The sequence below is a fragment of the Hyaena hyaena genome, unplaced genomic scaffold (genome assembly GCF_003009895.1).
Source record: "Hyaena hyaena isolate Hyena2069 unplaced genomic scaffold, ASM300989v1 scaffold_358, whole genome shotgun sequence".
NCBI classification, from domain to species: Eukaryota; Metazoa; Chordata; class Mammalia; order Carnivora; family Hyaenidae; genus Hyaena; species Hyaena hyaena.
This window is the reverse complement of record NW_024080992.1, coordinates 196,177-221,784: the sequence shown is the minus strand read 5'-3', so window position 1 is coordinate 221,784 and position 25,608 is coordinate 196,177. Positions and strand designations below refer to the sequence as shown.

The 25,608-nt window shown below is 39.7% G+C and overlaps 1 protein-coding gene across 1 annotated transcript in view; it reads right to left on the bottom strand.

Moving 5' to 3' along the window:
* Positions 1–4,283: 4,283 nt before the first annotated feature.
* STMN2 (stathmin 2) overlaps positions 4,284–25,608 on the bottom strand; it is a 52,329-nt gene continuing 31,004 nt past the window's right edge. Inside the window, exons 4-5 of the mRNA XM_039250088.1 lie at positions 13,790–13,981; positions 4,284–5,638 (exon numbers count right to left, since the gene is read on the bottom strand). Of these exons, the coding sequence (XP_039106019.1) occupies positions 5,579–5,638; positions 13,790–13,981 (252 nt within the window). The 3' untranslated portion in view covers positions 4,284–5,578. The remainder of the gene's footprint in view (positions 5,639–13,789; positions 13,982–25,608) is intronic.

Below are 25,608 nucleotides of genomic sequence, written 5' to 3'. Positions count from 1 at the left end.
TCTTGCTCAGCCCCAGAGGCTGACTTCTATGCACTGCATTGACTGGGATCCTTTGCCCTCTGTTTTCTGGTTGGATTTGGGCAATGGGAGGCCTTGGCTAGAGATTGAAGGGTGAGAGTAGAAAGACGTTCAGACATTTATCCCCCAATCCCTCCTTGCCAGGCTGCATTTGCTAGAGGCTGAAGTCTTCTCCAGAAGGTCATCACCCCAGATCAGGCAGCTTCTTCTACAGGTAACACTGTCTCCTGGGTCTTGAGGCCGTGGGAGAAAATGGTTTTTCTCTGATGGTACGCCCTTGGTGCTTTCCCATCTTAAAAACCTTTTTTTAATGTTCATTTATTTTTGAGAGAGAGAGAGAATGAGCGAGCAGGGGATGGATAGAGAGAGAACGAGACACAGAATATGAAGCAGGCTCCAGGCTTTGAGCTGTCAGCACAAAGCCTGATACGGGGCTCAAACCCATGAACTGTGAGATCATGACCGGAGCTGAAGTTAGATGCTTAACCAACAGACACCCAAGTGCCCTAAGTGCTTTACCATCTTTAGTTGGTTTCTTTTAATCTGTCCATAGCATTCTTCTCTAACAGCCCTTGAAAAAGTTGTCTTCATCTACCCATATCATTTATTTCTTGCCAAGATATGGCCCCTTTAAATGATCAATAAAGACTTAGTGACTCTTGGATCCACGTGGTGGGCAAAAAGTTAGCTGAGGGAGTTCCTCAGATTCCAAGAAAGGCATATTCTCTATACTCATAATATGTGGCCAAGGAGAATAAAGGAACAGGCAGATCTACTTAGAGGACAGAGCTAAGAGCCATGGATGGGAGAATCCTCTCTGACAGTCAGAATAGAGACAGAAGCAAGGAATGTTCCCTATTTATCCTAAGGGTAGAGGTCCTCACAATATCTGGCCAGAATTTCTATGCTATTATCTATGCTATATCTTCTATTATTTCCCTTTAGAACAAGAATGTTTATTGTGATCATCCTGTGTCTATTTCATTATTGTGTATTGAGTATGTTGGGGAAAATAACTTGTCTCCTTGATTAATTTGTCTCTGGTCAAGAGGACTCATGTCCACATCAGTCAGAGAGAGTACTGTGCATTACCTAGAGACCCTGGACGTTGAGCTTGCTGCTGTGATCTGAAGTGATCTGAAGTGATCTGAAGATTTTATCTTAGGGATAGCGTGAGTGTACTTTACATGTGGGAAGGAGAGTGACTGAACAGTTGGTGACCAGTAGGGTGGCAGTCACTGGTGAGGTTCATTATTTATGGCTTTCTTCCTTTAGAGTTTATGTTGAGATTGTACTTTCCTGACCATTTGGAGTTAAATGTGGTCATATCACTTGCTTTGGCCAAATAAATGTGACGTGTGCTGCTTCTGGGCCAGTGCACGATTTTCCTGCTTCTCACTTTCCCTCTTCCACAGTGACCAGCAGTGTCTTGGAGGCAGCTCCTTGGCCCTTACTGCAGAGTGAAGAATGACAGAGTTCACAGTGACCATGCAGGTCATGGATCAGAAGCAGAAAATAAGCCTCTGTGATTTACTAGCCCCACTGAGATTTTTGTAGGTTTCATCACAGCCTGACCTAACATCTCCTGACTGATGTGTAGTGACCGTATTTCTAGACAGAGAGTATAGCATGTGCATAGAGACCAGAGTTTCTTGTTAGAGTGAATGGTTTGGTGTCCAAGAGGAGTAATGTTCTTGAGAAATGAGGGGGATCGTGAGACACTTTAATGCCATGCAGAGGAGTGGACATTTTAGTCTGCTGATAGGGGGGATGAGGTGGTAGAGGACTGGAGAGATGAGGTCAGAGTGGAGAGGAGCTTGCAGATGAGAGTGAAGGAGATCTGTTGGTTGTTGTAATAGTCAAATAAAACCCAAAATAAGGGAGTGATTATGGAAATAGAAAAGAAGCAAGAAATGAGGGATAATTTGGAGGTCAAATTGATGATACTTGATGATCAATTGGAGGTGCATGGTGGGGACAGTGAAGGATCCAAGATGACTCTACGGTAATTTGGGGGAAGAGTTTGGGAATCTCAGGTTTGTTTGGGGCTGTGTGTTTGCCTTAGGAATTTTCAGCAAATGGCCTGATTACAAGTCAAGGATAGTTGTCTCATTCAAGCTGAAAATGCAAGAGATGATTGATTATCTGGTTGCTAAAGTCATGGGGGCCATATCTCCTTTTCCTTCTCTCCCCCAGTGGGATGAGGGTGGATGTGGTGTCGTATGACTGTCAGTACACTTTCACATATGTTCTCTTCTCAGAAATGTTATAAAGGCTGGTGCTTGCCTCCAGAGAAAGCAGCATTTGTCAACCAAGTTGTTCCATATATTTTGGGTATAGACGAAATAGGGGAGGAGGGTAAATCTGTAAACCGATGCTCTTACGTGCATTTTCTTCAGAGTTCATTTTAAAGTCATATATTCAATTTAAACATAGTCCCGAGGAAACCAGACTCTCTGAAAAAAAAAATTTATAAGTGGAACAAGACTAACAAACTGTGGATAACTTGCAAAATGACATCATCTCTGCTAAGGGCTTTTAGCTCAAATCTTAAAGTGTCAGGAGCATCTGAGGTGTTTTAACCCCTACTGAAATAAGGTGTTGTGAGAGATACAAGACCTTTGGTTCCTTGACCTCCTCTGTCTCTTAGATGCTTTTTCTATTATTTTATTAACCTATGAGGTGTAGCTCATTTTTTTCTTCTTGAATTCCTTTGCATTCCACTTTTTTAAATAAGATTGAATGAGTTTCTTCTCACGCCCCACTCCAGTGGAATATGCCCTGAATGAAACAATACCACCAAGAACCCACACCTCTGTATCGATTTCATTTTGCAGTGGGGTCTCTCAAGTGAGGTTGCAGACAAGCAATGCCAATGCCCCTGGGGAACATGATGGAAATGCACATTCTCGGGCTTCCACGGACCTCAGAAATCAGAAATTCTGGGACTGCAGCTCAGCAATCTCTTTTTAGCAAGCCCTCCAAATGACTATGAAGCATGCCAATATTGAGAACCACTAGTCTAGGGGAGCTTCGTAGACATAACACATCGTTGCTGGTGTGCTAAGATTTGAAGAGGGTCTGCTGATGAGCTACTAATAAGGAGAGAAATCATTTTAAGTGGGCATCATGACCTGGAGCAAAATCACTTATCCTCTGTCTCCCTGGGTCTTAGTTTCTTCACCTTTGGGATTTTCAGCTGGCCTGGTCGACAATTCCTATTTAGGGACCCACAAGTAGTGTGAGAGGTCTGTCATGTACATCTAATTATTTCAGAAAGCTTCATAGAAATTTTATGTTTCCCCTCAATATGTTGCCGGGATAGATCAAAATATCCCCAGTGGCTAGTTCTGAGCCAAAATTAAGTAAGCAGAGCATGAGCTTCTTGTGGTCATTCATTTTCAGGTTTCCAGGACTCAGTCACAGGGTCTGGCTCTGTGGAAGCTCATCGAATAATGTTTTACAAAAACATTATGAACTAAGTTATATAAAAATCGGTATGAAAATAAAGATTAGTTTATGCTAATCAGAAGCTCCAGCTGACTTCCCAAAGGAAGATCATGGATCTAATGCCTGCAAGCGTGTGTATTGATCGCGGTAGTGTTAGATTCCTACAGATAAAGGATACTCAAGATAGGGACCGAGATAGGGATAGGTGGCCTCATCCCCCAACTTGGCTTGTTTGTGCTCCTATGGACTATAGCCCAGTTCACTTATTCATAAATCTGTGTGGTTTCAATTATTTGTGACTTTCTGCTAAGGCTGGATGTGGTTCCTTAGGCCCCTGTGGGGTCCATCTGTGTCATGGACCTGCTGTGTCCCTGTGTGCAGTAGGCTTACTGCCCATGCAAAATTCAGCACCCTGGCAGGGACATCTCATCTTAGCAGGCTGGCGAAGGTGTTCTGTGGCCACATGGGAGAACGTGAGGTGGTACCGGGAACCTTCCAAGTGCTTTGAAAGGGGGTCTCTTTCTCAGAATCATCAGTCTGAACCTGTGATATCTCCGGCAGTCCTGAATATTTTCAGGGGGGAACAGATTGAAGACCTCCCCTGCCGCGTTGGCTTGTCAGAAGGAGAGAGAAAAGAGATGCTGCTTGCTGCCCCTCTGATTCACAGAAAGGAAGTGAATCAGCAGGGCGCCGGTTTCCTTCCACTCTAATTATTGTGTCTGCTTATGAGATAGTCTAATCCAGTGGCCGCCCTTTTAAAATCTGAACTCCAGGGTCAGATATATGAAGGGGCAAGAGAACAGACCGAACCTTTATTAGTTCACAGAACTCCAATTCTTTATTAATCACAGCTTGCTCACAATGACATACAGGAAAATAGCACTAATGAAGAGTAAATATGCAGGCAGCAACCTTCAGGAGTTGGGATTTGGGGGAGAAACGACTTCAAAACTGCGATAGGTACTTATGGTAGGTGTCTGGTGATTCTTAGTTGGCACAAATGCCCTGCCTAGCCCCCTTAGCTGTATCAGCCCTCACAGATGGAGTAGTTTTATTTTCAACAGGCAGGATTGCCTCACACTGGGGAAGAAAGACCAGCTTGAGTGAAAGTCCGCAGTGTTTTCGATCTCGTTTGTATGTGTGTTTCAATGCAACAACCAGCTCACAGTTTCCAAGTGGAAAAATATTCAGTAGCATCATGTACTTGTACTATAGGTAAGAGCTTAAAATGAACATCATCAATCATGGCATCCACAAATAAGCCACCTGACACATTAATTAATTCATTCCATCAAAAGAACTTAAACTAGAGAATTAAGCCCACTTCATGAAGAGCGATTTCATGGCTGCTTGAACCATTTGGATTCGGATCTGTGTTCAGCACTTTTAAAGGGTTTAACTTTTTGCTTCTACCCAGATTGATCTCAGATCTGTCTTCTCATCCATCCCTTTCTAAAGCCAAAGCACATTTGTAGCACATAATCCAGGAGAAGCAGAAGTAAATGCTATGATTGGTGTTTTTTTTTTCTTAGCCTGTTTTTGAAGTTTCTAGGCAGTTAGTAGATTATGAGTGAACAAATGTGGAGGTTTGTGTGGAGTCATAATACCTGTAACCTAGCTATGGTCTTAGTCAAGTTCAGAGATTACAAAGCCGTCTAGGTCATTAGGCAATGGTGGGTTTCTAGCACCATAGACTGTCTACTGACCTCATTTTTCTGTTGGAATGAAAAGGGCAGGGAATGGAGTTCGACATGAGGGCTTCAAAAAGAACAGACCTAGCAAATTCATTTGAGTGGAAAGACACAACATCAAAAGCCTGTTACAGGACATGTAAGATTATGAAATAACTTGCATAATGCAATACTTGTATTTTTTAACAAAAATGTAAGTATTTACAAAATAAGATCCAAGGTATTTTTTAAACATCAAGCAAAACATTCTGCAAAGAGACCGCATTGATTTTTTTTTTTAATTTTTGATTCTGTTTTTTTGTTTTTTATAATGAGTTCTTTTTAAACCATGTCATACATTTCCCATACTGATATCGCATGATCCATTATAATATAGGCAGGGGGATTTACTAATGGGGCGTGCCATACCCTCCATCGCTTCAGCCAGACAGTTCAACCTGGAGTTCCTTGTTCCTGCGCACCTCCGCGGCGTGCCTCTCCTGGAAGACACCAAAGGAAGAAGTGACGTCACACAGCCTGGTTCTCTGCTCCGCAGAGAACCAGGAAGGCCTGCCTACTTCTTTACACAATACATGCCTCTTTGGAAGTCACCCAGCTGTTTGATGTCTATCTTTAGGAATTCTTTTCACTTCACAAGAAAGGACAACATGGGACCCAGTAAGTATCACATCACAAAGGATCTTATAAGACTTACAGCACCTAAAATAACCTTAACACTGTATTTGAGTAGAACTATGATCAAAAGGTCACATGATCAAGAGAATTTGGAATATTATGATCACTATGTAAATCCAGAAAGTGGCAATACAACATTCTATTGTTGTTTACCCTCTCATTTTTAATGGTGTTTTACGCCTTCCTGAATATTTTAAGGGCTTTACAATTACCAGGGGAAACTTTAAGAGGATTAGATGCAGGAAGAAGACTTTTTCGTATGCTTCCCAAATGCTTCACCTATTAGTCAGACCCTTTCAAAACTTGAGTCCCAGTGACCTTTCCAGTCTTACTCTCCACTCTTCTCCAATGCACACATACTTCATGTTTTTGTATAATGGAATTGTCTTTTCATGCAATTTTTAACGCTTGAGATTCCTAGTCTCCTGTCTCCATTTGGTCAGGATCGTAAACTTACTCTTTAGGGCCTGTAGCAGTTATGGCTTCCTCCATGAAGATTTTCATGAAACCACAAAATAAAAGTAATCTTATTTTCCATTTTAACAGCTGCATTAATCTTTTCTCATATGTGGCAGTCATTTCATTTTAACTTCCACTTATGGACATTTCTGTCCTTGCCTCATCTTCTGTAGTAAGCAGATGCTTACAGAGAAGCTCACTGAGGGCCAAGACTGTATGTTCTCACTTTTGTTACACTTGCAGGCATAGCAGAGTGTTTTGCGTGAAGCACGTGATTAGTGGATGTTTATTTACAAGAAGAACTGAGGCACTAAGCTTGATTTGGGAACTGAACTTCCTGGGGAGGGAACTGAGAAGAATGGTAGATCCAGTATTTTTCAGTACACGGTTCTGTACTGAATGACTATCAGCCCACTGTCTTGTATATCATAGGTACTAAATAATTGCTATTGGATTGAAATTTTAAATGCTAATGATTATTAGTATTATTTATTTTTCTAATAAACAATGTTAGAATATTATTTACTTTGTTATTCATTCCCATGTAGCTCTGGAAATTTCTTTTATTAGGCACTTAATTAGGCAGAAATTATTAGGCACTTAATATGTATCAGTTCTACATAAATACAAATGCTACCTGTTAAATTCCCTTCCTCCTCACAATGATCCCAGGGTAGAAGCGTTATTCTGGTTCCCGTTTGACAGATGGAGAAACTGAGGCATGGAAAGCCTAAGTCACTTGCCCAAGATCACATAACTAATAAGCGGCAGAGCTGGGACTCAAGCCCAGGGAGCCTGGCTCTGCAGCCCACTCTGTTGACCACTGCTATACAACCTCAATGTTAGTGTAAGGAGCAAGCTCAATAGTTGTGTGGAAAAATTTGTCTTTTCAAATGTAGGTTCTGGGAGAAAAAAAGACATACAGCACCCTACACTTCCTACAAAGATAGAATTGGAATAAGCAGGAAGTTGACTCTAAAGACTTTAAATGCAATTATATTTAATTGTTAAAATGAACTTTTTGTGTATGTTTAAAAACTATGTAGAGAAGGGGAAAAGGCATGTTTAGGGAAGTCCTGTCTGTTCTGTTTGGAAATGTCACAGAGGAAGTAGCATGGATACAGCTGGCTCTCGCTTCTTTCTGTTCTGCTGTTATGGGGAAAAGGCAGAAACAAACTAATTAGTGAGAGCTGAGCTCTTACAGAAATTGAGAAAAAGCCCAGATCATCGCTATCCTAGAGCAAAATAACAGAGACCCAGTTTAAACACTGATATGAACTCAAATTTATAATATAACAGGGAGTGCTGTAATTAGTGTTATTGGGCTACTTTGCAATACGCTTCTTATTAAACTTAAAATTAGTTGTAAGGAAATGGGTTTGCTACAGAAAAGAACAAATATATCTGTGATCTTGTGATAAACATATAAAAAGCGAAATTAAATAAATTCTGAAGTTTCTAGAAAATATTGTTTATTTTCAAGTATGTAGTAAATATTTTATTTGAAAACTTTGCCTTGAAATCACCAAATATATATCCATGAAATTGTAATTTGACTTTACATTAGAATGTGGGAGAATCAAAGGCAGAGAGGTAGGAGGCATGTAGTTTTTAACATAGTCTTTGGTTTTGTTTTTAATCAGCAAACTGCAATCGTCAAAATACCTAGAGTCAGAGGTTGAAGTAGTTGTGATGCTTTCAGAGAGCTCATCAAAAACGTCAAGGCTATTCTTTGACAAGATTCATTTCATTATTGAACTTCTCCTGTTTGCCAGGTGTGTCACATGTTTGGCTAGATAGATTGAAACAGATCTACATTTACAAAGTTCTCTGCAATTTGCCTCTTTCCTCCCATCAATATAAGGTAAGTGGAATAAGTTGTATTTTAGCATTGTATGCAACTACTCCCTTGATATGCAAAAATGTATGAAAGGTGGTTTTAAGAAAAAAATCTGATTTCCTAAGAAAATGTGCTTAGAGAGATTTCTGTCCTGGAAGCCAAGAAATATGAGGCCTTTCTTTTTCTTCTTCCCTTATTTTTTTCTTTACCTTTTAATGTCTCCTTTGCCTCACTAGGTATCAAATATAAACAAGGGATTTGAACTAGATGACCTAGAGTATCAGTTCCATCTGTGAAATTCTGTTACATGAGTCTATTTAAATGTAAGATGAGGTCATCAATGTCATCAAAAATCTTCTTACAAATGACCATGCACTTGCAAGACAAAAGAGTCATCAGAAGTGAGCTGTGAGTGCCAGGAAAGCACATTTTTATATAGTGAGATGATAGTGATCATTGGAGTATAAACTTCCAATGGTACTGCCAAGCCTGCTTACTGCGTGGTGTTTGATGATTGTCAATGAATTGCAGCTTTAGCTTAGTATAAAGGTTGGCAATGAAAAAGACATGGGTTCAAATCTAGACTCTGTGGTCTACTTAGCTTTGTGATCTTGACCAAATGGCTGAATCTCTACAAGGAGGAAGTTCCTTAGATGTGAAATGGAGACAATAACAGTATCTCCTTTCAGGGTTGTTGTTTGGATTAAATGCAATAGAACAGGGGCGCCTGGGTGGCTTAGTCGGTTAAGCGTCCGACTTTCTCTTAGGTCATGATCTCCCGGTTCGTGGGTTCGAGCCCCGCGTCGGACTCTGTGCTGACTGCCAGCTCGGAGCCTGGAGCCTATTTCAGAGTCTGTATCTCCCTCTCTCTCTGACCCTCCCCTGCTCATGCTGTCTCTCTCTCTCTCCTAGAAATAAATAAAAATATTAAAAAAAAAATAAATGCAATAGAACATGCAAAATGGCTGGCCTACAGAGGGCAATCAATGACAGCTAGTTTTAACTCCTCTTTTCCTTTTATTATTCATTCATCAGACATGTTCAATAGTAAGTAGTTATATAAACTGCATTCATGAATGAGAATGACCACCCTCCCCAAACAAAAGTCAGAGGAGAATAAAAGTTTACGATTGATGAAAATTAATAACGGTTGAAATCTATATTTAAAATCATCTCTTAAGAAAAGAACCCCAGAATCTTATTCCCTCAAACTATTTTTATTGTTTTAAGCTATATCATATTATGGGATGCTATTGTCATTGACATAATGACTATAATGTTTTTGCATCAACTTTTCTGTATTGTTAAGAGGTAAAATGATCAATTATACTAAAACAATATCTCTTATTTCCTAAGTACTGTCCTTTGCGGTTGGCTAGGTAAAGTAGCTGTCAAGGTTGTCTGTGTTTTCTTTCCTTCTCTTACTCCTGAACACCATGGAAAATTCCTTTGGTATTTGTTAAAATATTATGATCTGAGCAGTCTTGGCATTGGCTAGTGAATGGTGGGGTAGAGTTATAAAAGCAAGAAGCTGTGACACAGTTTGAATGAAGTGGAGAATTCAGCAAGATTCGGTAGGAGTCCTCTTAACAGACCTGGTAGATTAGCCAACACTCCATTCCCTCCATTATCCTGGTATCTCCAAAATGGGGTTGCTTATGAGGTTAGTAGGCTCTTTTCTCTTATTTCCACATACTTTTCCTCTCAGTGGCTGAGTTACATGCTTACTTGTATCAATGATATTTTCAGCCTGTTTGGCTAGCTAGTTAATAATTTAATTAAACATACAGTAATAGAAACTAGTGTGGGTGGAGGAAATCCTTTGGAAATACCTGAGAAAGGGCAGTATGATTAGATACTGGATCAACTGTAAAAGCTAGGGGACATTTGTAAAAAGAGGAAAGTTTTAAGGTCCTATATTCATATTATTTTGCAGATGTCTTTAGTCCTTACACAGTTTTAAAGAAATTGAAACAGTAAATCATAGCTAATATGATATATAAGTGGATAATGGAAAAAAGGGACATGGGATCCCAGTTAACTGATCCATTTCTCAAAGCGGTCCTGGCCTACATCAAAAGATTGGTAATTGGTTGTAACTTTCTTTAAGTGTTCGATGTTAAAGTTATATGTGAAATGAATGTATGCATTATTGTTAAAATGATTATACTTGCTTTAACTGATTTTTCAAAAATGCCCACTACAGATCCTGGCTGGGTCTGATGACAGAGCTGTTGTTACTCAGGGTTCCTGATGGGCCAGGCAGTGAATTTTCTGCAGGATACTATTGAGTGTGTTAGGGAAGAAAAGACATGTTAGGGGAAGAAGGAAGTGTGTCTTTGATCCTTTGTGTCTCTGTCTCCATCTCCGTCTCCATCTCTGTCTCTGTCTCTATGTGTCTCCTTCTATTATACTGTTCCACGAACAAGAACATTTTAAACTTCACCAGAGTGTCAATCATTATCCACAGACTATACTTGAGTCCTGGGTATGACTATTTCTGCCACTCAATTTTAAGACTGTTGGGTATGTGTCATTTCAACTTGAGTGACATAAACAGATCAGCCTAGGTAGCTCTTCGTGGCAGATGCATGCCTTCTTTCACACCTTTCTCCACATTTCATTCTTTTCTAAATAATAAGCTGAGGTGTTGAAGTGAGGTGCTATGGAAACAGAAATTGAAAGAAAAAAACATTGTATTCTTTTCTGAAGGAAAAAAGAACACTTTTATGGAACAAAGAGAAAAATATTTAAATATAATTTATGACAATATAACAAAGTATATTTAAGAAGTCTTAAGCTCAGTGGTTCTCAACTCTTGCTATTAGCATCTACTGGTAAGCTTTAGAAGTAATACTGATCTCTGAGTGCCACCCCAGATAGTGAAATCAAAATCTCTTAGTTTAAAGAGCACTTCAAGAGATTCTAAAGGGCAACTGAAATTGCTTTTGCTTTAGGCTTTCAGTTTTAGCCAAGGACTTTGTTTGAGCTGCCATTGCTGGGTCACCAAGAAGTTTGTGGGACTTTGTCAGTGAATGACACTGAGGAAGCCATGGACACCACAGGGAGAAATGTTCTGCTCAGATGCTTAGTTCTCCTACTTGAGTAGAAGAAGGGCTGTCAGGGGAGATGGTAGGCAGAGTGCTGGCAAAAGCTGCGTGGAATTGTATCATGTCTTCCGGCTAACTGATAGGCTCATCGCAGTGAGGCCTGTCACAATGGTGAGAATTTAGTGTGCTAATTTTGACAGGGATTTTATTTTTACTAACATTTTTCAGTGCTTTTGTATTTACTTATCTATATTGGTTCATATTCTATGTTGTCTTATTCTCTCACTTTTGGTGCTATGCTATTTATCGCTGGTTTTATATTATCCGCATGGGGAAAGAGATGGTTGGTGGATGCTCTTTGACATTACATCCCCTTCTAGGTATCTAAGCACACAGTAGGTACTCCATAAATACACATTGAATGATTAACTGATTAACAGGTGTCATTTTCAGTAGTAGACATCTTTGGGTGTATCAGATTCCAGAACAGCTTATATAATGTTAGCAGTTTCATGCATTTTCAGCATTAGCATGATTATTGATTCTCTTTTTAATTTAATCTCACTGCAGTAATTTCATTCAAACAAAAGGCTATATATTGGACATTTTAAAAAAACCCTTACTTTGTCATATTTAGGAAAAAGAAAACATGTTTAAAATACATCAAAAGGAAGTAAATTTGGTGTTCCCCAAGGAGTACCTTCACTTTATGGAGAAGGTAATAGATCTTGGATGACACTGGCCAAACGTCCTCTTAGATTTGAAAAGCGTCTCTGTGGCTATGAAATGCCAAGGGAATTGTGATCCTAAAAATGATCAGGGCCGCATCATACAGCATGGGATAGAATACTGTCAGTTGAGATTTAAATCAGAATAGGCCATAAACCCCTAGTTCTCAAACCTGACCAAATATCGGAATCATTTGGAGGGTTTTTAAAAAATATAGATGCCTGGGTCCCACCCCAGAGTGATTTTGCAGCTTAATGTCAGGATGTGAAGCTATCTACAGGTTGGTTATTTCCAGGACAAATTGCATGTCTGTATGCAAGTATGTATGAAAGGGGGTGGAGGCTAAATCTGGGTGAGAATGGGGAAGAGTGCAAAAAGGTGCTGGGCTGGGAGTGGGTGAAGAGAAATATACAGAGAAGAAGAAATTGCCTATTAAAATCTAACACTCCTGAAAATACTAGTTAAAAAATACATGTTAAAACATGCAAATTTTATGTGCCATTTTATAGTTGAAATCAAGAGGGATATGCTATATATTTGCATATGTGTAATTTCAAAAACGATAATGCCCCTGGTCGTCAATGATATAAATCTTGCACTAGATATTAAGGTCTAATCAAAAATTCTGGAATACAATAAGCATGCCCCATTCCTAGCAATTGCATCTCCTTTTTTTTTTTTTTTTAGGGCCTAGGATATGAGATGGTTGAGTCATAATTATCCCAAACAGAACACATGGTGGTCTTCTGCTGTCCATGGTACAATCACCAGTCAGCAGGAATATCCTTGGTTGGACAGAAACGTGTGAACTGAGGAGGGCAAATGGAGGAAGACTGAATGGCTCAAGGTGAGGGGCATACATTTTACCCTCAATGAACTTCGCTCTCCTGCATCTTGCTATGGTCCTCCCCGCCCCCCCCCCCCCCCCCACCACCTCCCATGGTTAACATGCAGAGAGCCGGACTGTCTCCTTCAAATCTTGACCTGATGCACTTAAGTGAGACACAATGACATTGTTCTGAGAGTATGGAAGCATTAGTTTATATGCATAAATTAAATTTGAATTTTAAGGTTTTGACCAAGGCATTCAGTGGCTCTCTGCTCCTGACCAGGTCATCTAGTGCTTTCTCCACATACCTCTGAGAGCCTCAGTGTCCTATTGCTGTGTCAGAGCCCATATACCCTTCCCTAGACAATGCTTTAAAATATTTCTCTAAAGCACAGATGCCCATGAAAATCTCCATGAAATTAAATATATGTATTTTTATGTTTTGTGCCTGATTTCCTTTGGTTCTGGCTTGGTATTTGTAATCAGAGAATGGGAGTAAAAACAGAGTCATCAGAATTTCAGAATAGAGTTGGCTGATCCTCCAGTGAGATGGGCCATTTTTAATAGAGGACATGAGTCTTCCTAAGAAATACTCGGAAAACAGGAGGCTGATCTTGTTTAAACTCTTAGTGCTCTGACGACAGGGACAGTCCTACTTCCCTTTTTATCTCCAGTGCTGACATGTTAATTATTAATATATTCGTATGGCATGTTTCATATTTCCAGTTTAAGGTTTTTCTTATATATCGGTTCTTAAAGTTTGTGCAAGTCTTTTATATACTTGAAAAGCGTGAATCAGCTTCCCCGAATCCATTCACCACTAAAACATGTGACAAAATTCTAGCTTTGATGTTGGATTCCCATTCCTCTCCCATGTGGCAATGCCCACAGAGTCAGTGCCACAGTGGGGCAACCTGCCCAAGGCGTTAGCTGTCTATGTGCTTGAAGCAAGTTTTGACTAAGTCTCTGGTTCCCTGAGCATTTGAGAGTTCACCCAGCTGTGTTGCATATGAGTGCATGCTTATGCCCTGAACTTTGTCGGGATTACCTTTTCCTGCAGACGTTCAATAATAGCAGCTAGATTAGCCTCACGGTTTTCTTTAATTTGCTCCATTTTCAGGATCAGCTTTTCCTCTGCCATTTTGCTGAAGTTGTTGTTCTCCTCCAAAGCCTTCTGAAGGACTTCTCGCTCATGTTCCCTCTTCTCTGCCAATTGTTTCAGCACCTGGGCCTCCTGGGACTGGGGAAGAAAAACACATCCATCTTATAATCACCCCAAAGCGAACCTGGCAGAATAAAGGCCCGCTGATTTGAGAGACTGTTCTTTTCCAATGAACACTTGCTGTAGCCTTGAGCACTATTGTCAGTTCAGTACTCATCTACATGGCTTTGAGTTTTCTATAGAATGTGGTTAGCTGAATTTTCAGCTGGGGATTTTTTGGATACACTGTCTTAGAAGAAGCATTTAACCCTCACTGAGGAGATTTTGTTTTGTTTTGTTTTATTTTTTAGAATAAGTTGATGCTAAGCATTTATGCAGCTGGGAATGCTGTAATTAATCATTGGATAACCGCATCCGTTGAAACCTAAGGAAAACATGGGAGGATTGGTACAAGTTCAGTTCTTTTCCTTGCCCCATTTTTGATCAGCTATAGGCTAAGTCCTGAGCTTTTCAACTTTAGCCAATCAAATCGCCAAATTTACTTTCTTGATTTATTCCACATGCACCTCTCCTCACTTGCCTGTTTTTCTTTCATTAGTCAAATTTTCTTTGGAGATGTGTGAGCAGTGCAAAGGTAACATCTACTTGGCCAGAGAAAACAGAAAGTCCTCATCCTGGCCCCCTCCTGAAAATGCTGAGGTCACCTGGGTAATCTTTGAAACCTTGTGGCTACTTAGTGATTAGAGTAGAAACATCAGAGGTAGATGCACCCCCCACCAGCATCCCCCCATATTGTGTGCACCCTACTTGTGCTGCAGCATCAGGAGGCTGTATGACTCTGTACAGCGTATTTTAACAATCACTGAGGTGCTTGATAAAAATGCAGAGGCCTGGTATCCATCCCCTTCAAAATTTTGATTCTGTGGTTCTTTGGTAAGACCCATGAATATATAGATGTATATATGTGTGTGTGTGTATAATGTTTATAACATATATATATGTGTATGTGTGTGTGTATATATATAATACATGTATGTATGTATATATATAATACGTGTATGTATGTATGTATATATATATAAAGTTTATTTTGAGAGGAGAAGGGAGAGAGGCAGAGAGAGAAGAGAGAGAATCCCAGGCAGGCTCTGCACTGTCAGTGTAGGGCCTCAAGCAGGGCTAGAACTCATGAACCATGAGATCATGACCTGAGGCAAAATCAAGAGTTGGATGCTTAACTGACTGAGCCGCCAGGCACCCCCAGAAATCTATATATTTTTTATAAGCATCCTTGGTGATTCTAATGCAGGCTATTTACAGAGTACCTTTTGGAAAATTCACTGGCCTCGTCTTTGATGTCAGGCCTGTGTTGGTGGCGGGGATGTGCTATTTAACTTCTTTCCATATTCATTTTTTCTTTTACAATATGAAGCTAAGAGAAGTCTTACTCAATACTGACCTATCCAGGTTTAAGATTAAATTATTACACAGCTTTTGTTCCTGGGTAATTCCTTAGGACTGGCTGGTGCTCTGAAGTGAGCCTTCACAGGAGTAATTGTAACTCTGAACACCTAAACAATGGCAGATTAAAAATGTATTTCGTGGCTTGTCAAATATTATAACGTTAATTAATGTTAAAAGCATTAACAGGAAAACATAGCTGATAGTCATCATGGGGTCTCACAGGAGAGATCTTGGTACGTATACAGTATGAAGTTTGACGGAGCAGAAACTTCTCTTCAGGTAGGAATGGGAAAATCAGACAGCTTTAAGACTCTCTGCTGATATGTTTATCCTAAAGTTTATCAGGAATAGATCTAATGACTCACTGGAGATGAGAAGACCTGGGGAACTAGCCCACATCCTGTTTTAATACCTGAATGGTTTCACAGACGCCTTTAGTAGCCTTCTCACCTACTTGCTTTGTTACAGCTTACAGAAAAACCCAACAGGAAACACAACGAGCAGTGTTAACATGGAATAAGTTCAAAATCAAATGGCACCTTTTTGGAAGAAACACGAACAAATATTTTCTAGCTGGTTCATCCTTCCGCCTCTAGGTGGGACTATTGGTAAAGCATCCTACATTGATTTGCTTCTTTACTGTTACTAGGGCCACTGAAATGTGACAGACTGACTAAAGGTGTGTGTGTGTGTGTGTGTGTGTGTGTGTGTGTGTGTGTGTAAAGCTTCTCTCTGATGGACTCCATGGCAAGGGACCATATGCCTGCCATTCTTCACTATGTCAGCTCCCAAAGAAAGTTACCATGGATGGTTATCAAGAAGCAACTGAATAATTTTTTAGTTTCAGGTGCTCAAATTTACTGAGGCACTTTTAAAACTGTTTTAACATACAGTTCATATTTGCATTCTTAATGTTCTTTTGTGAAAGACTTACAGACAGGAGACAGCAGAGGAAGAGAATGGAGAAGGGAAGCCCTGCAGACTAAAAGGGCAATATCCCAAGCACATACCTTTTCAAATGCCTTGCCTTGGTGGGGCACGTCTGGTTTGCGTGAACAAACACTGCCACAGGCCCCATTACCAGTAATGGAGAGAGAGGCCCACTGCTTTACTGGGCGCAGCATTTGGCTCCGTTTGAGGTGCCTCAATTAATGGCGTTGGTACTTTTGCAGCCATTGGAACTAAATGAGATTCCTCAGCGTGGGCGTCAAGTGTATTTCTTTGGCACAATGAACGGGGTGAAATAGACACAGAGGGCGGTACAGAGCGTTCTCACGCGAGGCTGCTGCTAGGTGCCGAGGAGCTGCCAACCCGGCCAGCCCACTTCGGGGCTGCTCGTTTCTGTGGTGCCTTTGCCTGTGCGGGGGGAATGTTACATCCACTGTCATCTCTACTAATGCCTTTTTGGGACCTATTGAAGATCTATGTTTCAAATATTTAAAGCCACATCGGTTGAAAAAAATACGTTGATTATGGAAAGGATCCCACACCGAGAAGGTGCTTTCGCACCTTATTTTGGTTTCTCCTCACAAGTACTCAACTCTTAGACTCCGCGGAGCTAATAGTCTCGGGGCCTTTACCTCGCCTCCCAAGGTCTCACCTCTGAAGACGCCCCTACTCCCTTTTCCTTCTCTCACAATCTAGCATCCAGGTATCACCGCTTACAACGTCTCTGACTTTATTCCTGGGGCGACATTGATTCTCTTGTAAACACACCTTTTAATCTCCTCAAGTTAAGAAAATTGATTACGCTTCAGTAAGCAAATAAGAATTTAGTTCTGAAAACCGCCCTAAAAATAACACGTGTGAGGATGTAGAACAAAAATGTGTTTTAGACCAAAGTGGAAGCGTTTCCCTTCATTTTGGTAAAAGTTCTCACCACACGTTGAAAAAGTGTTTTTATTTTCCTCCTCACTTGGGCAGATTAAAAGAACCTTGACTGGGAGGCTTAAAAGGTAGGATTTGCAGAAAGCTGTTAAAAATAAATTGTTTAAAGGGCAAAGGATCTGACCACAGAGGACCATCTCTGAATAGCATGTACCTAATATAGAAGGTCACTGAAATACTCAAATGGAGAATTAGGGCATGATAATGATCAGCTGATATAATGCAAATGTCAAGACAAACTATTTATAGAACCAAGACACCGATATGACATTCTGAGGGACCAGGGAACCTTCTCCACCTTGCTAGTGTAGTAACAGAGGTGCCGAATTGGTGCACACCTGTTCTAAGCATACACTTCCTCACACTGAACTCGGCATCACTGAAATGATTACGTGAGGGGGACGTGAAGGGAAAAATAATGAGACAGGGAGAAGAGTTATTGTACATTTAGGAACACGTTAACGTTTTCCAAAGAGGTTCATTACCATGCCTTATAGTACTAAGGATAAGAGTTTAATTACTATACAAATGAAATGGAAGATAAATTTGAGTTAAGTGGTATATAAAACTCAACACTATTTTATGTACACTTATAAGATTTAAGACTATATTTTAGTTAGTACTAGTGTTCCATTTCTTTCTGGAGTGAGCACATTTCTAGCCCTTTATTTTATTGTCCCCTTTCATCATCTGGATATATTACTTGCCACTGACTAGAGCCATTTATCAGACACTACATCTCCTAGTACCTAAGCGTCTTTACAATGATAGGCTAAAGGATGTGTCTCTAATTATTCGCTTTACTGTTAACAATGAAAAAACATTAGTAACCCAGTTGGAGTCATAAATAATGTCTTGTTAAAATATAATTGGGGGCCACTTGGGTGGCTCAGTCGGTTAAGCATCTGACTGCTGATTTGGGCTCAGGTCATGATCTCACAGTTTGTGAGATCCGGCCTGGAGTGGAGCTCTGCACTGGCAGCGTGGAGCCTCCTTGGTATTTTCTCTCTCCCCTCCCTCTCTCTGCCCCTTCCCGGCTGCACGCTCGCTCGCTCTCAAAATAAATAAATATACATTAAAACTATGATAATTGAATATAATTGCCTAAAACAAAAAGGTGCAATATTCACTTTGTATTGAAGCGTGAGAAGCATAATAAAACACTTTACATGATTAAACCCCAAAGACCTTTAGAATGAGCTCTTCTGCTAAAGTCCGCAATGCGTTCACTGTGGTTACCTCCTAGGAAAAGAACCACGGGGGTGCTCGTCACTGAGGGACAACACATGTGAGGGTTCTGTGGACCAGGTGTCACATCCTCCAAGGAGCAGATGCTTCCCGAATGTTGAATCACAAATAAGCCAGTACTTTGCTTTATAACCCATTGCTGTACAAACCACCCCCTCTTTTCCTGGATGTGACTTTAATTACCATCTATAATGTGAGATGCCAACAAACAGAAAAGTTAAGTCTATCAGGTTTGGTGACTAATCATGGTCCAGTTTATACCATTTTATTTAAAAAAGGCAATGCAGGGGTGCCTGGGTGGCTCAGTGGGTTAAGTGTCCGACTGTAGTTCACGTCATGATGTAATTAATGCTTTGTGAGTTCGAGCCCCACATTGGGGTCCATGCTGACAGTGAGGAGCCGGTTTGGGATTCTCTCAATCTCTCTCTCTCTCTCCCCCTCACCTACTTGCATGATCTCTCTCTCTTTCTCAAAAAAAAAAAGAAAGAAAGAAAAAGCAATGCATCTTTCTTTCCGAGGTTCAGGGACTTTGCAGTTGATTGTACCAATATTCTCAGTATGTCAATTACCTAACTGAACCGGTTTGTGTAGTACTTTTCTTAATTCTGTCTGTTTTAGGGTGAGATTTTATTAATGTCACTAAAATTCCTAAATTGTCATCTTTTTTTTCAGGCCACTATTAATGGGGCAGACCTATTTCTATACCGTTACCTGTCAAACTTTCTTCTTTGTAACTTGATAAATAATATTTTATAATATTTAAAAATGTTTAAGAAATGTATGGTAGCATTTTACTATCTTTGTTAATAAAACTTCTTTTCTCGATACAATTGTGAGTTCCCTGGACTATAGTCTCTGCCGGCAGGAACCAGATGAGTTTTTGCAATACCAATAGCTAATTTTCTCCCACAGTGCTTGCCTGAGGCCTCATGTAGAATAGGTCTTCTAATTCTCTCCTTAACCCCATGACCAAGGTCCTATTATTACGCTCATTTTACAGATGGGTAAAATAAGACATAGGTTAGTGACTTGTCCAAGGTCACACAGCTATTATGTGATAGAGCCAGACTTTCATCACAGGCATTGTCTTAAGCATGTTCTTAACCACTGTGCTTTTATTTTATTATTTTTTTTAAATGTTTATTTTTGAGAGAGAGGGACAGGGCATGAGCAGAGACAGGGAGAAAGAGAGGGAGACATAGAATCGGAAGCAGGCTCCAGGCTCTGAGCTGTCAACACAGACCCTGATGCAGGGCTCGAACCCACGAACCATGAGATCATGACCTGAGCTGAACTCCGGACAGTCAACTGACTGAGCCACCCAGGTGCCCCTTAACCACTGTGCTTTTAAAGATGCTCTTAAAAACCTTCGCTTGACTTAGGATGATCATATAGTTTATTGTCCAAACTGGGGCACTTAAGACATTGAAATGATAATGATGATATCAAAAAAACCAGGAATAAACTGGATTTGTCCTGGGCCAATTAGGAAATGGTTAGCTTAGTTCTGCTGTTTCTTGCTAAATGTTTGTTGAATGAATAAATGGCTGGTTGGCTAGCTGGCTGGATGACTAAAGTATTTATATGGTTTCACCCATGTGGGCCAGTTACGGTATGGAAATTTTGATTTGAAAATATAAGCTACAAGCTGACCTCACGGGGTAATATAGTCTCATGGAAGTGAAAGTTGATTCCCAGAGATAATCAAAGAGAGCAGAAAAAGCAGGACAAAGGGTTATTTCTTATATAACAAATTTCTTCTACCAGCGAATCAATGGGGCATTAATTCTGCTTCAAAGAAGCCTGAGGGAAGATTGTCCAACCTAGTAACCAGATGGTCAGTGCTGCGATAGTGTCAACAGATGGCGTGAGGAATTGGGGGCACTGCCAAAACATTTATCACAAAGTGAGTTCGAGCCCGTGTGGAAATGACTCCATGGCAGTCCTCTGGCTATAAATCCAGAAGGCCTCCGGAGGACAGCCTAGGTCACGGGTTCCCATGTGTGGTCCCTAAACCCCCAGAAGCAGGCCTTTCAGTGGTACCAATGGAGGGGATAGAGACTCGTAACCTTTATGGTTTTAAAACATCATAATTTGCTTGTATGTCTACATCTATTTTTATATTTACTTTGAGTTAGAATTTAGTCAATTTAGTGAGAATATGCTTATTTTTATGGTAATCAAACATATTGGCAGTTACAGGCTCCCTTGATTATAACCATAACAAAAGGAATTTATTAATATTATTTAATGTATTGATACTATTATATTAATATTAATAGTATGTTTGATAGGCAGAATCTTTAAAAACTTGCAACTATGAGAAAGGAAATGGATCCACAGCAAAATGTTGCTGATCACCGGGCTAGGCTGAACATCTGTGTACTCTTGAAAGACTGGTGATTTTTCATGTCTTACGTAATGGAGTTTGAGCTCCTAATCTGGCATTCAAGGCCTTCCACAATCTCACCTCACTACTCTCCAACTCCTTACCTGGTCCACTAGTGCACTGGTCTACCCACTGCTCTGAAAGCATACTTTCTGCATTCTTATCTCTGAGTAGCCTTAGTTCTGGAGCCCTTCTTTTAGTCTAGGACCTTTTCATGTCTTCTCTATTTATCTAACGCTTTTTCTAGTTACCCTGCATTTTTAAGCAGATATTTTTCTGAAAAGATGCGGTGATTCACATCAAGTAGTGAAACAGTTTTATTTTCCTTAGTGATCTCTCATTTTAGTTGGAGCCAGAGGCATTAAAATGCTACCTTCTCACTTCAATTCCTACTAGTCTCCCGCTTGCACCTTCTGATTCAGCCAGACTGAGATCCGTGTAATTTCTTAAACTGTCCTGACATACTCCTACCTCGGGGCCTTTGCCTTTGCTAATTTCTTTACTTCAAATGTTCTAACCCCAGAGAAGAGCTGTATGCTTACTCCTTTCCTTCATGCTTTTTTTTTTTTCTCCAAGAGTTCTCATATTAAAAGAGTTCTCATATTAAGAGAGATCACCCCATTTGAATAGAACCTTTCACTACAGCATTACCAATGACCCTTGCCTTGTTTTATTTAGCGTCATCTGACGTAATAAATATGAAGTATTACATATTTGTTTATTAACTGTTCCTTCCCAATTGGAATAAGGGTGATGAGGCATTTCTAGTAGTTAGAACAGTGCCTGTCAAATAGTAGGTGCTTAATAAATATCTGTTGATTCAGTGATTTTTTTTCCCCCATACTAAGAATTCTTTGGATTGCAGAGTTTGTTTAGTGCACTTCAGAAGATGTCTTTGGAAACATATTGACTCTAATTTTGTTTATGGATGTGATGATGAAATAAAAAGTCAAAACAAGTTATATATTGCCACTTGGACATTTGGCTCTGTAGTTACCATTTACTTATTCATTTAAAAATATTTGTAGTACTAACTATTGCTAGGAACTAATAACAAAGACACAATCCCTACCTTCATGGAATTTATAATGGGGGGATATAAGATACAGGATAAATAAATATGCAAATAAACATATGCTAACTAATTGTGCTAAGGGCTACAAAAAACCCACAGAAGCCAGAACATCAGGAGAGAGATCAGCAGGTGAGAACTGGGCCCAGAGAAGCTCCCTCCCCACAGTGAAGATCTGACATGTTTTAAATGGAGACCCCGAGGAGCCAAAGAAGAAAGTGTGGGGTTTAGGAGATCTCATTACTTACAAAAGGTCCTGAGTTTCACCTGGGTTCTCCTGCTAATGCAGAAATTGAAATCATAGCATGGAAGTATTTCTTTAACTTTCTGAGTTCCTATATCAATGTAATTATCAGAAAATATTTTTTTTAAATGGTAAAGTTGAAACTGAATAATTATCTGGTACCAATTTGAAAAAGTAAGGCCCCAAATTCCTCCATGGTTCACTAAAACTTTTCTGGTCTAATGATCTGTATCTGCACTATCCACCTCAGTAGCTACTAATTACATATGGCTCTTTCATGTTTCTTTTTACTTTTAAAAGTGTGATGGCTAGAAACACTGAAAGCACATATGTACTCACACTGTATTTCTGTCGGACAGCACAATTCTATATAGCTTCAGAGATTCTTTTTTTCACGGTGGCAGGGCTGCGAGCGTAACCAATTGAATATTTATGAGCTGAATAGTTATTGTGATTGTTATACTAACACTAAACACTTACAGATAAAATTGTGGATATTTGCACCTTTGCTTATCTAAATTCCATTTCTCCCTCTTTGAATAAGAACATTTCACTTTTCTTTTAGGGCTCTATACCTCCACATTTCTCTGCAGAGATCTTACCTACTCAGGGAGCTCCTGGGTGGCTCAGTTGGTTAAGCATCCAACTCTTGACTTAGGCTCAGGTCTTGATTTCATGTTTCCCGGTTCATGAGATAGAGCCCTGTGTCTGGCTCTGAGTTGACAGCATGGAGCCTTCTTGGGATTCTATCTCTCTCTCTCTCTTCTCTCTCTCTCTGTGTCCTTCCTCCATGCATTCTCTCTCTCTCTCTCTCTCTCTCTCCCCCCATCCCACCCCCAAAATAAATAAATAAATTTGTAAAAAAGAACTATTGGGAAAGAAAAGCGCTCTTTCTGCTGGAGTTGCTAATTTGTGAGGAAAATAAATTGGGACTGACGGTTGAAAACTAAACTTTCTTGGTATTGAAACCAATTAGATGCAGGAAGAGACAGGCGATAGATGTAAAAAGCTTTTCTGACCTTATTGCTTGATCTGGATCCAGCTGTTTTTGAAGCTGTGACCATTCCTAGACTTTTTAGTCACATACCCACTTTGTGTTCTAGCTAGGTGAATTGAGTTTTGGTTATATGCATGTCTTCACTAATGTAATCACTGAGATATATGCACTGGCTGGAGGCTCTTTGAGGAGAATTAATAGTTCTTCTAATGAGCACTAATTAAGTCAGCACAACCCACCAGAATAAAATCAATTAATGATTTTTTAAGTTGGCACTTCTGTTAATTAGTTATATTTTCTTCTAATTAAAACTGTACTACAAAGACATAATCTATATAATGATTTTTGCCTTGAAAATTTTAACAAGTAATACCAGACATGTGAAGGAATACTGATTTTTTTTTTTTTTTTTACAAATAGTTTATTGTCAAATTAGTTTCCACATAACACTCAGTGCTCATCCCCAAAGTGCCCTCCTCCATGCCCATCCCCCCTCCCCCCCACATCCATCAGTCCTCAGTTTTTGTCAGCATTCAAGAGTCTCTCATGGTTTGCCTCTCTCCCTTTCCCCCACCATTTCCGCCCTTCTTCTCCCCCTTGTTCCTCCGTCAAGTTCCTCCTAATCCTCCTATACGTGCAAACATATGATATTTGTCCTTCTCTGCCTGACTTATTTCGCTCAGCATAACACCCTCAAGGTCCATCCATGTTGCTACACATGGCCAGATTTCATTGTTTCTTATTGCCATGTAGTATTCCATGGTATAGATAAACCACATCTTCTTGATCCATTCATCTGTTGATGGACACTTAGGCTCTTTCCATGTTTTAGCTATTGTGGAGAGTGCTGCTATGAACATTGGGGTACATGTGCTCCTTTGCCTCAGCATTTCTGTATCCCTTGGGTAAATTCCTAGCAGTGCTATTGCTGGGTCATAAGGGAGTTCTATTGTTAGTTTCCTGAGGAACCTCCACACTGTTTTCCAGAGGGGCTGTACCAGTTTACATGAAGGAATACTGATTTTAAAGGGTTTCAAAGAAAATTTTTTTCTGGTGTCATAATGCTAGATGATTATATTTGTAAACGTCTTTTAGCCATGCGGCCACTGTCTAGTTCAATTCAATTGTATAAATGTGTAATTGTTGATAGTTTATCATTGTCAGGGTGTAGGAATTTTATTGGAATCAGTAATCAGCTAACTCAGGGAGTCTTATGAGAATACCCCGTTAATTTTGATAATCTCCATGTTGTTCTTTTCCTCTTAATAATATCCTTTAAATTAAATATATTACCTTAGAAACACCAGCAACATTCTGAACCATGATGTTGAATTTTCATCTCAAAGTTTCAATTTCAGCTCAGTCACTGACTTCCCATTCTAATCAGGTCACAGCATCTCTCTGTGGCAACCTAGGATCTGCACCTGGTGCCAATGACCTGTAAGAGGACTTGAGCTGTCTTGATGTATAGCGGTCACTGATATAGTTAGTTACTTAGAGCTGTTGGCAGCAAAGTCTTGATGGATTGTAACTGCAAGTTAATTTAGCTTTACTATGAAGAGAAAGCTATAAGTAACAACATTTTTTAAAGCAACTTCCTGTACACAGACTTGGGTTAGCAGCTAAGTTTCCTCCTTTTAAAATTCACATCTATGACAACAGTGATTGGCCAACTACAATAAATATACATGTAAAGAAATACTTGTCAGATGCTTGGAGAACCTCACTCTTTGGTGAAAACTGAAATTGTGATTAGTATGTTTTTTGACATAGGAAGATTTTTCAACTACAAAGGTCAGAACAGAAAGTAGTTTTTAGTTCAGAAAATTTTATCTGAGGACTTCTAATCTTTGGCTCTTTCTTCTTAGCTGAAGATACACATAACTGTATCTATTATCTGTACACACAAATACATGTGTTTGGTTTTGTCCCACTTTGACTGTTAGAGAATTCCATTTTTAGGAGAAAGACTATCTTTGCTTTCTTTGCAACTATCCAACATAGATATGTTGGATGTATTGGCTAAACTTTCATAGGCAATATACTAATAAAGCTATACATTATTATAAATGCAAAGTGTCCATTCAAATAAGACTATATGTGGAGCATATCCCTAGTGAGCACATGCTTCTAAAAATAAGTGATGATAAAGTCAATGGAAAATGTAGGAATGAATTTCCTAAAAATAATTCCATTTGGGTTGATTAAGAGCATCTTGATGGGATGAACTCTAATAATCACATGGTTGGTACAGATGTATTTAGACATAACTTCTATCTTTACATGCAGAGTCCTTGGGATTTCTGAGTGCCCCTCATTTTTTTAATACCCTTGGCTTCTTAGTCATCTGATTGTGAAAAATTGGAGACTTGGTAAAAGAAAAGTGCCCTAATACAAAGAAGGGCTA